Raw genomic sequence first — 14,362 nt, forward strand, 5'->3', positions numbered from 1 at the left:
ACGTAGAAAGCAATGCACCAAATTTTTCTGAGAAACAAGTTTAAAAGAAAGACCATGAAAACTGTTTATTTTAAGTAAACTTGTAATAAAGGACAAAGCAATGTGGAGACAGAAGATGGTGACAAAGGAGCAAACACGTAATGCGGCTTAAACAAGTGGGAAGTGTCCATAGTGCTCCATTATCAGATGGAGGAGGAAGAAACGTCCTTTTGTCCCTCACGTCTTCCTGGAGGTATGGGATAGCATTAGTAGACTACGCTATTCCATGCCAGAATCCAGAAAAAAAATTCTAGAAGTTTGGACGTTGCCGAATCAGTTATTGCATACAGGAGATACCAATACATAGAGGCAGAAGTTTACAATGGGTAACTGGGGAATGTCGGCAACTATGTCATCAAAAAAAGGAAAGAACATAGCTGAATACAAACTATCCTTTAACCTTCAGCCAAATACAAAAAACCCACTTCCATATAATGTAAGTAAATATTTTCTAAGCCACAGTTGTACCTACAAATCGTCGCTACCCGACTCTTGCTGCAACAAGCTGACGGACCCTTGCAAAAGAGGGCGACATGGAATGAAACTTGTGCACATGGAAAGAAAAATCCAGCTCCAGGAATAAAAAGTATCATGCTGAAGTCTAAGAGCGCCGTTTGTGCTCGAAACGCGTCTAGCGACTACATGGTAGCTTCCATCCAAATGATGTAATTTTTCGCTTGCCAGCAGTTTTTCATATTTTAATATGTTTAAATACATTTTTGATACTTTTTATTCCTGGAGCTGGATTTTTCTTTCCATGTGCACAAGTTTCAACGTCAAACAGATGTTTTCTCCTTGCTCGGACATTATGTGGACTACAGACGAATGTTTCTACTGGGTGAGCTGAAAAGTTTTTCTGTTTTCCGACATGGAATGAAACCTCGATGTAAATGCTGATTATTCTACCATAACCGGAGAGAATGATCTATTCCTGGTCTACGTAATGGTTAACTACATATCTACTGCTTGATCAAGCTTACAAATTAAATACTCACCCGCCAAGTTACCATGAATTTCATTAAATTATATTCATTTTTATTAACTTTAATATTCAAACTTCAAGGAATAAATTATAAAGACTATAAGAATTGTTAATTTAATTTATGCAATCAATGTCTCTCTGATTGTTAAGCATTTATATGCAAAAAGGCCATAAACAAAACAGAATGTAAAAAAAAGGCACAAGCATCGATGGGGATGAAGACTCCATATTTCTCTACAGCATCGGCCAGCAGTAAGGCATAGCACCATATCGGACGGTATTGCTTAAACCCATGACACACACTACCAAACAACTTCATTCATTGCAATTTTTAGAAATGGCAGAATGCTTCCATTGACATGATTGAGCAAAGCAAGGTGTAAAATAGAATGCAAAAAGCCTATAAAATGACAGCGGTCACAGATAAAACAGAGGAAAACAAAACAATTTTCCGTGAATACAGATGCTAGCACCACAAATTGCTTTTCAATTGTGTTAGACTGAAAATTGACCAAAATCTAAAAAAAAAAAAAAAAAAAAAAAAAAAAATGATTTGGCCTTTTAAGAACACTGCTGCTCTGCAACGTTCCTCTAGTTACGTACCAATATATCCTACAATAACAAAAACTTTTATCACAAATTAATATTAAGCAAGAGTTGCTAAGGTTTAAGAATCCCTCAATTGCATGTCCACAGGGGTCAGATACATAGCAGATTACTATAATAATGGGGTTATTGATCAGATTTTACAAATCTCATCCAAAGCAGAGAAAATCTGCATAAATTGGGCAGTGCTGTAGAAGTGACATCTGCCGCTTGTCAATTTATGGCTCACATTTCCACTGCAGACTTTATCCTTTGCAATGTAAATGCTGAAAACTATAGAAAATCCACAAAATGCAGCTGAAATGTCTGATGTGGTAACACCATAAATGTACATATGGGGGAAAATGTATTCGAACAAGAGACCAAGATGTAATTACATAAGTCAATCTGTCACCTGTACAGACATACAATGGCCACATAGTAAAATATGGTGGATAGGCAAAGTCTCCCAACCACCAGGGTTCTTGGCTGACGGTACAAGGCCAACCATACCACTATCATCATGGCAGGGTTAGTCATTGGCACATGTGTGGCTAGCATTAATGGATGTTGCATTCAATAAAATGGTGCTCGGGTTAATGGTAAGCATCTATGCTGATAAAGTTAAGGTTGGTTTATAACAATAGGTATTTTGCTGAACTTTAGGACACGAACAAATTATCTCCGCAAATTGCAATTGAGGTTAGACACATTTGCAGCACTCTTACATTCTACCGATTTCAATGTAGTCATGAATAAGGCAGAACATACAAGGTGTTCGGTTCTGGACAAAAGATTTGGTATAATGTGCAACTGGTAAAGACTAAAAAGGTCCGTTTAGGCTTTGATGCTGACCCAAAGGCAGCCAATTAAAGTTCCATATATCCAAGTGTTCATGTAAACTTTCCTCCCAGTTTCTGTGCAAAGCATGCCAGCTGTCATACCAGTCAAAATGAACAAGGATGGAACAGTTTTCTTCAAGCTGAGCTTTGCAATGTCACCTTGTCCAGGAAATTTATTACGTTTTTCCGGATTCGTAGCTTCATAAAACTCTGTAAGTAACCTAGCAAAATGGCAAAAAAAAAAATAGATGATTAGATTTTCTTACGGGAACTATATATTCTACCTGGGGGGGAGGAGTAAAATGTTAATCAATGAAATATGTATGGTTTAAGTGCAAACAGCCTTCAGGGGCCACAAATGCAAGGAACGAATGAGTTCTGATAGCTGACCATGCTTTCAATCAGATGTTTTAAAACAAATGATCTCTGATAGGAAAATACTTAAGGGGGTAGTCCAGGAATAATAGTTATGAGCCAACCATAAAGTAGGTACTCTATACCATAAAAGTCAGGGTCCCGGCACCCCCGCAGATCAGCTGTAATCAGCGTAAGAAACTGAACATTACATCTCTGCGCATTTTGTAGAGGTCACTCCCAAATACTGCGGATCAGTTTTTGTTGAAGAGAATAGTACCTGATCTGCAGTCCCTGGCAGCGGCTGTTACACAATAAATGAAGGTTTATAGTTCAAGGTCGGTTCACCGTTTACACCTGGCTAGTGCTAATTAATTAATGGGGGAGGGAGGGTAACCATTACATGTGTAGACAATCATTTAATGTGTACATTTAGTCCATACTAAATCTGACATGTAAACCAATTTATGTATCCCAATTGATTTACATATTTACATACCTATCTTTAATCTCAAAGCGTTCATGAAGCCATCTCCTCATGAAGGACTGCTCTGTTGGTATATCCTTAATATCGATACGATCCACATTTATGTGAATTTTTGGACATTCCTTGCAAAGAAAGTCTGCAGACATGGGGAAAATAATATTAGACTTCAAGAAGAAAAGAAAGAACAAATAGAAATGTCTATCGCTGAATTCAAAGACATGCATCTCACACTTCACCAGTATTATCATAAAGACATAAAAACAATTGATAAATTGTTATTATTTATTGTTATAGCGCTATTTATTCCATGGCGCTTTACATGTGAGGAGGGGTATACATAATAAAAACAAGTACAATAATCTTAAACAATACAAGTCATAACTGGTACAAGAGGAGGGAGGACCCTGCCCGCGAGGGCTCACAATCTATAAATGAGACCATAAGAACAAAACTATATCCTTAGGTAGGTGTAACTAAAAACTGAGAAGTCTCATTCGAAGAAAGAAATTACATGGAAAAGTTATACTATAAATAATATACCGTAAAAGTTATGTAGACAAACAAGAAGCTAGAGGATTAGGCTACTTTCACACTAGCGTTTTTTGACGTATGTCACAATGCGTCGTTTTGGAGTAAAAACGCATCCTGCAAAGTTGCCCGCAGGATGCGTTTTTGTCTCCATAGACTTTCATTAGCGACGCATTGCGACGTGTCGACACGTCGCATCCGCCGTGCGATGGATGCGTCGTGTTTTGGCGCACCGTCGGCACAAAAAAGTTACATGTAACTTTTTTTGTGCGTCGAGTCCGCCATTTCCAACCGGGCATGCACGGCCGGAACTCCGCCCCCTCCTTCCCGGACCTTACAATGGGGCAGCGGATGCGTTGTAAAACTGCATCCGCTGCCCCCGTTGTTCATTTTTTTCGCAGTATGCGTCGGTATGTCGGGCCGACGCATGGCGACTGCCTTTTACCGACGCTAGTGTGAAAGAAGCCTTATAATAAAGTATTTGCTGTGAAGAAAGTTTAATGTCTGCTTTATATTAAACCCTCCTATCTCTAGGGGAAGTAATTTAGGGCCCATGCCAGTCACCCTAGTTTGGAAACAAATATATTGGCCAATACTGTACATAGAAAAACTGCTAATGGGAAAAGGTCACTTATTTTAACTAGCATCTAAGGCTGCCGTCACACTAGCAGTATTCGGTCAGTATTTTACATCAGTATTTGTAAGCGAAAACCAGGAGTGGAACAAACAGAGGAAAAGTATAATAGAAACATATGCACCACTTCTGCATTTATCACCCACTCCTGGTTTTGGCTTACAAATACTGATGTAAAATACTGACCAAATACTGCTAGTGTGACGGCAGCCTAAGGCTAGGGTCACATTGCGTTAGTGCAATCCGTTTAGCGCTAGCGCTAGTGGATTGCGCTAACGCAATGTTTTTTATTGGGCTGCGGTCGGGTTCGCGGTAACGTCCCCGCTCTCGCAGATCCCCGATCTGCGAGAGCGGGGAACGGACCGCGGGCGCGCCTCGGACGCTGCAAGCAGCGTCCGCGGCGCGCCAGGAATCACCGGCGCGTCGCTAGCGCGTGCCGAACATGGCACGCGCTAGTGAAGCGCGTTCCCATTGCCTTCAATGGGCGCGTTAACGGCCGCGTTGCACGGCGTTAATTTCGCCGTGCAACGCTGTCCGTTTAACGCGGTCCCATAACGCAATGGGAACCCAGCCTAACAAGAAATAGTGCGATAATTCTTTAAAAAAAAACAAAAAAAAAAAACTTCATAGTATACTTTGCCAAAATTCTCTTATGTTACTGAGCTGCTCCTGCTACAATCTGATGAAAGCACAGAGTTCAGAGATTTCCGGTCTGTGCTGTGATTGGAAGGTATTCTGCCAGTTACGCACTTCCCTCCAGGCAGGGAACTGGGCCTCAATGAGCAGCTCACAGTATACTCTAAATGGCAATGACATAGGGAGGAATGGGCAAGAAGAAGCCACAGAAGCAGTGCAGGCTGCTCAGATCTATCAGGTATATGACTCATTGGTCCCCTACAGCTAGTTTGGAGACAATGTCAGAAAATATCCTTCGTTGTACTATAAAGCTGGGAATGCTGGAGTGTTTCAGGGTAGTGTATACCATGTGAAATCTGTGAGAATTGTTAAAGAAACTATGCAGCAATTTATCCATCTTGAGACTTCATAAGAGTCTCAGGATGGTGTTTTGTAGATGGAATGGCTAGGCACAGATGGTGGGAGTGTGAGAGCTGTTGGGCAGATATAGATCTGGTAGAGAAGTAAAACAGCACTGCCTCTAGGAAATGTTGTCTAGATTAAAGATGTGCGAGCATGTTCAGAAAACGTGCGCCAATCTCAAATTCAGCATGAACGTAGCACATGCGCATTCAAGTTCACAAGCATTTTTACTCAAAGTCGGCAAAAGTCGGTCACCGTTCAGTAAATCATTGCTACTCCACTAATGCTTTTGTTATTACTTTGACTAGGATAGTGGTGCTGTATGATGAGCGGGGAAGGATAAGTTTGATGAGAGGAGGGTGTGTGTCTAGGTCAGAGGAGTATGTGGAGAGTTTAATAAAGCAGCACGCACTTTTTTTTCTTCCCTTAACTATGTGTGTTGCTACTGACAACCAATCAGGGCGCAGAAACCATCCACAACGTCATGACACAAGGTCTTCTGTGATTGGTTGCCGAAGTAACATGTCCCTGGCCATATAAAAATCAGACATCTTGTTTTGCTAGCGCCATTTGCTCAATGTCACAGTGAAGAGAGTTCCTGCGCTAGTGCGGCTGGTGAAAGTGAACTTATCCTGTGTGAAATCTATCTTCCGGCATCGAAGTAGATGCAAAAACTGTGTGGCAGTCTCTGGAAGCCACATTAGCTACTCCAAATAGTTTGTGCCAACACTGTTTCAGTGGCAAATTAGGCAGCCAGATTTCCACTTAAAAATCATTAGGCCTACTATAGTGGTGCAGCCATGAGGCCCAATTAGCTACTACAAATCCTTTGTGCTAAAACTGTGTTTTAGTGACAAATCAGGTTACGTTTCCACTTAAAAATTGTTAGGCATAACAGTGTTGTTGAGGCACACTAACTTGGCTGTAAGCCATAATCATCAACATTAACTGAAATAAACACTTGAAATAGAGCACTGTTTGCAATGACTATCTATGAGTTTCACTTTTAGTATTGAAGAACTGAAATAAATTAACTTTGCATGATATTCTAATTTAGAGAGAAGCACTTGTATATACAGTGGAGAAAATAAGTATTTGATACACTGCTGACTTTGCAAGTTTTCACACCTACAAAAGGTGGAGAGGTCTATAAGTTTTATCGTAAGTTCACTTCAACTGTGAGAATCTAAAATAAAAACCAGAAAAATCACATTGTATGAATTTTAAATAATTAAATTGCATTTTATTGCACAATAGTATTATCACCTACAAATCAGCAAGAATTCAGGCTCTTACAGACCTCCTCATTCTAGGGCTCCATGCAAGATCTCGTGCAGTAATGAGGATTCTGAGAAAGGTCAAGAATTGGCCCAAAACTACACGGGACTACCTGGTCAATGACCTGAAGAGAGCTGTGACCACAGTCTCAAACATTACCGTTAGTAACACACTGTGCAGTCATGGATTAAAATCCTGAAGGGCATGCAAGGTCCCCATGCTCACGCCAGCACATGTCCAAGCCCGTTTGAAGTTTGCCTATGACCATCTGGAAGATCCATAGGAGGCATGGGAGAAGGTCATGTGATCAGATGAGACAAAAACAGAACTTTTTGGTATCAACTTCACTCACTGTGTTTAGAGGAAGAAGAAGAAGGATGAGTACACCCCAAGAACACCGTACCAACCGTGAAGCATGGTGGCCAACATCATACATTGTGGGTAATTTTCTGCAAAGGGGATAGGATGACTGTACAGTATTGAAGGGAGGATGGATAGGGTGATGTATTGTGAGATTTTGGCCAACAACCTCCTTCCCTCAGTAAGAGCATTGAAGATGGGTCGTAGTTGGGTCTCAACCGGAAACACACAGTCTGGGCAACTAAGGAATAGCTCCATAAGTAGCATTTTGAGGTCCTAGAGTGGCCTAGCCAGTCTCCAGACCTGAACTCAGTATAAAATCTTTGGAGGGAGCGGAAACTCAATACTGACCAACGACAGGCCTGAAACCTGAAAGATCTGGAAAAAGAGACAAAATCCCTACTGCAGTGTGTGCAAACTTGGTCCCACACACATACAAAATTCTGATTTGCACACTTCAGTGCAGACAAGTAATTCTAAGGCTTTACAACATAGAAGAGCAGTCAAACTGAAGTGAACATGTAAACTAGTCACAGTAAAAACAAATGTTATGAATAAAAAGCGATAAAAAATGATTAAAGCATTACTCCAACTTTCTTTTTTCTATATTCACGCTTGAGAATATGTTGCTCTAAACCAATGCTTTACATTTCACTGATATATTTAATCCTACTCAAGTTCTCATCATAAACATTATTTCCAAACAGAATGGCAGAACAAATGGCCTCTTATCTTCTATTTATAATGTACAGGACAACTCTGCGGGACAATTTGTCTGACGCCATTAAGTCACAATGTCCTATAAGAACAAGGCACTGATAAGAATTTGCAGACCAGGCAAGATGCCTATAGTAATTAGTCGCATTAAAAGGTCTATATTATATATTATACTATACATACTGTTAGGATGTTAAGTATTTTGTCATGGCAGCACAAGATGTGTTGAACTGTGTTATAGAAATGCCTTCATTTTTATATTTTAGTATTCCCTTTTGCACAAGACAATATTATGCCAAGCAGAGATGAAAATCTAAAAAGGTAGACAAGAAAGGGTGCCCTGCAACCACAAGGATGAATGCTAAATACAGACAACATGATCAGACCCTGGTTTGGAGTTTTGTTAAACAATCTCTTGATTTTACAGAACAGCCTTTTCATCCAAGTCCTGTCGTTGAACTGCTCTGCAAAACCAAACCACTACTTAATCAGTTAAAAAATAACGCAGCATATGCTTGCCGTTTAAAGGGGTATTCCAATCTGTCCCAATAGTGAAAAACATATACTGATTAAAGTCAAACCAAAAGAAACTTTGATATCACAAAGTACAGAAAACAAGGAAGCCAAGGATTAGAAAAGTGCCTTCTCACAGGTCAGAAATGCCTTTTGGGGTGGAGAAGCAGCTTTGGATACTGTTCCAGAGTTACTATATACATAGTAGTTTTCAATTGAACATGTGCACATAAACAGGACATCGCTTCACAAAACAATGTCAGAAATTCACGTACAAAAACAAGAGAGACAGCCTGCATTTAATTGGACAAACCATGCTGTTGGCAAGTGCCCAAGGGGTAAAAACAGATTTGCATGCCTCAAGCTACCAGTTCATGTACATTCCTGTGGGGAGCAAATGCAGCGCCCCTACTGTTCAGAAATAGAGAATAGTACTACCAGAGTTGGGCATGTAAGACAAAAGACTTGTGGCATATCCACAGACTATTACCAATGTCTGAAAAGCAAGTCCCACTTCTGGGGCCCAAACTAATATATCTAGAACAGTGAGTCCTTGATCCCCCATTGTGGACTGCATCTGGCGACCAGTGAATGGAAAGATGGCACCACATGTCTCTCCATTCATTGCTATGTGAGTTCCAAATCCAGCCACTAGTGGCTGGACGCAGACATGAATGGGGGATTAGTGGAACCCCATTCTAGAAATACAGTTGTGCTCAAACTTACATACCTTCGCAGAAGTTTTGCTTTCTTGGTCTTTCTTCAGAGAATATGAATAACACCAAAACTTTTTCTTCACTTATGGTTAGAGGTTGGGTGAAGCCATCTATTGTCAAACTACTGTGTTTTCTCTTTTTAAATCATGATAACCCAAACCATTCAAATGATCCTGATCAAAAGTTCCCATATCTCATTTCTTAATACCGTGTATTGCCCCCTCTAACATCAATGACAGCTTGAAGTCTTTTGTCGTAGTTGTGGATGAGGATCTTTATTTTCTCAGATGGTAAACCTACCCCACTCATCTTGGCAAAAAGCCTCCAATTCCTGTAAATTCCTGGGCTGTCTAGTATGAACTGTGCGCTTGAGCTCTCCCCAGAGTGGCTCAATGATATTGAGGTCAGGAGACTGAGATGGCTACTCTAGAACCTTCACGTTGTTCTGCTGTACCCAATGACAGGTCGGCTTGTGTTTTGGATCGTTGTCATGTCATGCGCAGCTTCTGGGCTGATATGTGCAAATTTGCCCCCATTATTTGCTCATAACGTGCTGCATTCATCTTTACTTCAACTTTGACCAAGTTTGTGTGCCTTTGTAGCTCACGCATCCCCAAAACATCAGCGATCCACCTCCGTGCTTTACAGTTGGAATGGTGTTTCTTTCATCATAGGCCTTGTTGACCTTTCTCCAAATGTACCATTTATGGTTGTGGACAAAAAGTTACATTTTGGTCTCATCGCTCCCGAACTTTTGAGGCTTGTCTCTGTGCTGCTTTGCGTATTGTAGGCTAGATACTTTGTGGCATTTGCGCAGTAATGGCTTTCGTCTGGTGACTCGACCAAGTAGTCCATTTTTTTCAAGTGCCTCCTTATTGTGCATCTTGAAACAGCCACACCGCTACTTTTCAGAGAGTCCAGTATTTCAGCTTATGTTATTTGTGGGCTTTTCTTTGCATCGCAAACAAATTTTTCGGGCAGTTGTGGACGACATATTTGTTGGTCTACCTGACCGTGCTTTTGTTTTTATAGAGCCCGATTTTCGATTTGTTAATCACAGTATGAACACTGCTGATTGGCATTATCAATTCCTTGGATATCTTTTTGTATCCCTTTCCTGTTTTATACAGTTCAACTACGTTTTCCCGTAAATCTGTTGACAATTCTTTTGCTTTCCCCATGACTCACAATCCAGAAACTTCAGTGGCTGGATGAAAGATGCCAGAGTCTGTCTGGGTCCCAGAAACTTACTCAGCTTTTATGCACAAATACTGATTACAAGCAAACAGGTCACAGGTGAGGATATTACCTTTAGTAGCCATTCAAAACCATTTGTGTCAACTTCTGTGCATGTTATCAGGCCAAAATCACCAGGGTATGTGAACTTTTGATCAGGGTCATTTGGTTGCTTTGGGTTGTCATTATGATTTAAACAGAGAAAACACAGTAGTTTGACAATAAATGGCTTCACCCAACCACTAAACATGAATGGAGAAAAAGTTTAGGTGTTATTATTCATATTCTCTGAAAAAAAGACCAAGAAAGCGGATCCAAGAGCTGGTACTTGCATCTATCAGACATTTATGGTATTTTATCTCTCACAGGCTGTGTCATAAGTGTACAAGTGTATAAGAGACAATACCTTTAACCCCTCTGTGACCTTAGACGTACTATCCCGTCGAGGTGCCCTGGGCTTATCGGACCCTGAACGGGATAGTACGTCATAGCCGATCGGCCGCGCTCACGGGGGGAGCGCGGCCGATCGCGGCCGGGTGTCAGCTGCTTATCGCAGCTGACATCCGGCACTATGTGCCAGGAGCGGTCACGGACCGCCCCCGGCACATTAACCCCTGGCACACCGCGATCAAAGATGATCGCGATGTGTCGGCGGTGCAGGGAAGGGGGCTCCCTGCGGGCTTCCCTGAGACCCCCGGAGCAACGCGATGTGATCGCGTTGCTGCGAGGGTCTCACCTCCCTCCCTGCTCCCTCCAGCCCCGGATCCAAGATGGCCGCGGATCCGGGTCCTGCAGGGAGGGAGGTGGCTTCACAGAGCCTGCTCAGAGCAGGCACTGTGAAGGCTGCAGCGCTGCATGTCAGATCAGTGATCTGACAGAGTGCTGTGCAAACTGTCAGATCACTGATCAGTGATGTCCCCCCCTGGGACAAAGTAAAAAAGTAAAAAAAAAATTTTCCAAATGTGTAAAAAAAAAAAAAAAAAAAATATTCCAAAATAATTAAAAAAAAAAAAAATATTATTCCCATAAATACATTTCTTCATCTAAATAAAAAAAAAAAACCAATAAAAGTACACATATTTAGTATCGCCGCGTCCGTAACGACCCGACCTATAAAACTGTCCCACTAGTTAACCCCTTCAGTAAACACCGTAAGAAAAGAAAAAAAAAAACGAGGCAAAAAACAACGCTTTATTATCATACCGCCGAACAAAAAGTGGAATAACACGCGATCAAAAGGACAGATATAAATAACCATGGTACCGCTGAAAGCGTCATCTTGTCCCGCAAAAAACGAGCCGCCACACAGCATCATCAGCGAAAAAATAAAAAAGTTATAGTCCTGAGAATAAAGCGATGCAAAAATAATTATTTTTTCTGTAAAATAGTTTTTATCGTATAAAAGCGCCAAACCATAAAAAAAATGATATAAATGAGGTGTCGCTGTAATCGTACTGACCCGAAGAATAAAACTGATTTATCAATTTTACCAAACGCGGAACGGTATAAACGCCTCCCCCAATAGAAATTCATGAATAGCTGGTTTTTGGTCATTCTTCCTCACAAAAATCGGAATAAAAAGCGATCAAAAAATGTCACGTGCCCGAAAATGTTTTCAATAAAAACGTCAACTCGTCCCGCAAAAAACAAGACCTCACATGACTCTGTGGACCAAAATATGGAAAAATTATAGCTCTCAAAATGTGGCAACGCAAAAAATATTTTTTGCAATAAAAAGGGTCTTTCAGTGTGTGACGGCTGCCAATCATAAAAATCCGCTAAAAAACTCGCTATAAAAGTAAATCAAACCCCCCTTCATCACCCCCTTAGTTAGGGAAAAATAAAAAAAAATGTATTTATTTCCATTTTCCCATTAGGGCTAGGGTTAGGGCTAGGGTTAGGGCTAGGGTTAGGGCTAGGGCTAGGGCTAGGGTTAGGGTTGGGGCTAAAGTTAGGGTTAGGGTTTAGATTACATTTACAGTTGGGAATAGGGTTGGGATTAGGGTTAGGGGTGTGTCAGGGTTAGAGGTGTGGTTAGGGTTACCGTTGGAATTAGGGTTAGGGGTGTGTTTAGATTAGGGTTTCAGTTATAATTGGGGGGTTTCCACTGTTTCGGCACATCAGGGGCTCTCCAAACACGACATGGCGTCCGATCTCAATTCCAGCCAATTCTGCGTTGAAAAAGTAAAACAGTGCTCCTTCCCTTCCGAGCTCTCCTGTGTGCCCAAACAGGGGTTTACCCTCACATATGGGGTATCAGCGCACTCAGGACAAATTGGACAACAACTTTTGTGGACCAATTTCTCCTGTTACCCGTGGGAAAATACAAAACTGGGGGCTAAAAAATAATTTTTGTGGGAAAACAAAAAGATTTTTTATTTTCACGGCTCTGCGTTATAAACTGTAGTGAAACACTTGGGGGTTCAAAGTTCTCACAACACATCTAGATAAGTTAATTGAGGGGTCTAGTTTCCAATATGGGGTCACTTGTGGGGGGTTTCTATATGTTTAGGTACATTAGGGGCTCTGCAAACGCAATGTGACGCCTGCAGACCAATCCATCTAAGTCTGCATTCCAAATGATGCTCCTTCCCTTCCGAGCCCTCCCATGCGCCCAAACGGTGGTTCCCCCCCACATATGGGGTATCAGCGTACTCAGGACAAATTGGACAACAACATTTGGGGTCCAATTTCTCCTGTTACCCTAGGGAAAATACAAAACTGGGGGCTAAAATATAATTTTTGTGGGAAAAAAATTTTGTTTTATTTTTATGGCTCTGCATTATAAACTTCTGTGAAGCCCTTGGTGGGTCAAAGTGCTCACCACACCTCTAGATAAGTTCCTTAGGGGGTCTACTTTCCAAAATGGTGTCACTTGTGGGGGGTTTCAATGTTTAGGCACATCAGTGGCTCTCCAAACGCAACATGGCGTCCCATCTCAATTCCTGTCAATTTTGCATTGAAAAGTCAAACGGTGCTCCTTCCCTTCCGAGCTCTCCCATGCGCCCAAACAGTGGTTTACTGCCACATATGGGGTATCAGCGTACTCAGGACAAATTGGACAACAACTTTTGGGGTCCATTTTCTCCTGTTACCCTTGGTAAAATAAAACAAATTGGAGCTGAAGTAAATTTTTTGTGTAAAAAAGTTAAATGTTCATTTTTATTTAAACATTCCAAAAATTCCTATTAAACACCTGAAGGGTTAATAAACTTCTTGAATGTGGTTTTGAGCACCCTGAGGGGTGCAGTTTTTAGAATGGTGTCACACTTGGGCATTTTCTATCATATAGACCCCTCAAAATGACTTCAAATGAGACGTGGTCCCTAAAAAAAAATGGTGTTGTAAAAATGAGAAATTGCTGGTCAACTTTTAACCCTTATAACTCCCTAACAAAAAAAAAAATTGGTTCCAAAATTATGCTGATGTAAAGGAGACATGTGGGAAATGTTACTTATTAAGTATTTTGTGTGACATATCTCTGTGATTTAATTGCATAAAAATTCAAAGTTTGAAAATTGCGAAATTTTCAAAATTTTCGCCAAATTTCCGTTTTTTTCACAAATAAACGCAGGTACTATCAAAGAAATTTTACCACTATCATGAAGTACAATATGTCATGAGAAAACAATGTCAGAATCACCAGGATCCGTTGAAGCGTTTCGGAGTTATAATCTCATAAAGGGACAGTGGTCAGAATTGAAAAAATTGGCCTGGTCATTGACGTGCAAACCACCCTTGGGGGTAAAGGGGTTAAAATCCACAGCATATCAAATTTATGCTGTGGTTATTTCTACAGGTTTCATTGATAAAGATAAAACCTGTAAGGAATGAGTGCAAGGCACATAGAGAATTAATAAATTTAATTTTTACTGAAAATTAGATTAAAATGGATAAGATGTGGAGACCCAAGTCATACATAACTGGTGAATAAATATAAACAGTAACAAGCATGATACAAATTCTCAAATTACAGCTATGAATAAAGTGCAATCAAGTAATAAAATAGTGAATACAACAATGTATAACTTACAGTTCTAGTATTGTGGACAT

The 14,362-nt window shown here is 40.7% G+C and overlaps 1 protein-coding gene across 1 annotated transcript in view; it reads right to left on the reverse strand.

Moving 5' to 3' along the window:
• Positions 1-918: 918 nt before the first annotated feature.
• Positions 919-14,362, reverse strand: part of AGPAT5 (1-acylglycerol-3-phosphate O-acyltransferase 5) — an 88,281-nt gene continuing 74,837 nt past the window's right edge. Inside the window, exons 7-8 of the mRNA XM_069726815.1 lie at positions 3,302-3,425; positions 919-2,669 (exon numbers count right to left, since the gene is read on the reverse strand). Coding sequence (XP_069582916.1) covers positions 2,444-2,669; positions 3,302-3,425 — 350 coding nt within the window. The 3' untranslated portion in view covers positions 919-2,443. The remainder of the gene's footprint in view (positions 2,670-3,301; positions 3,426-14,362) is intronic.

Source organism: Ranitomeya imitator, chromosome 5 (genome assembly GCF_032444005.1).
Source record: "Ranitomeya imitator isolate aRanImi1 chromosome 5, aRanImi1.pri, whole genome shotgun sequence".
Classification (NCBI taxonomy): domain Eukaryota; kingdom Metazoa; phylum Chordata; class Amphibia; order Anura; family Dendrobatidae; genus Ranitomeya; species Ranitomeya imitator.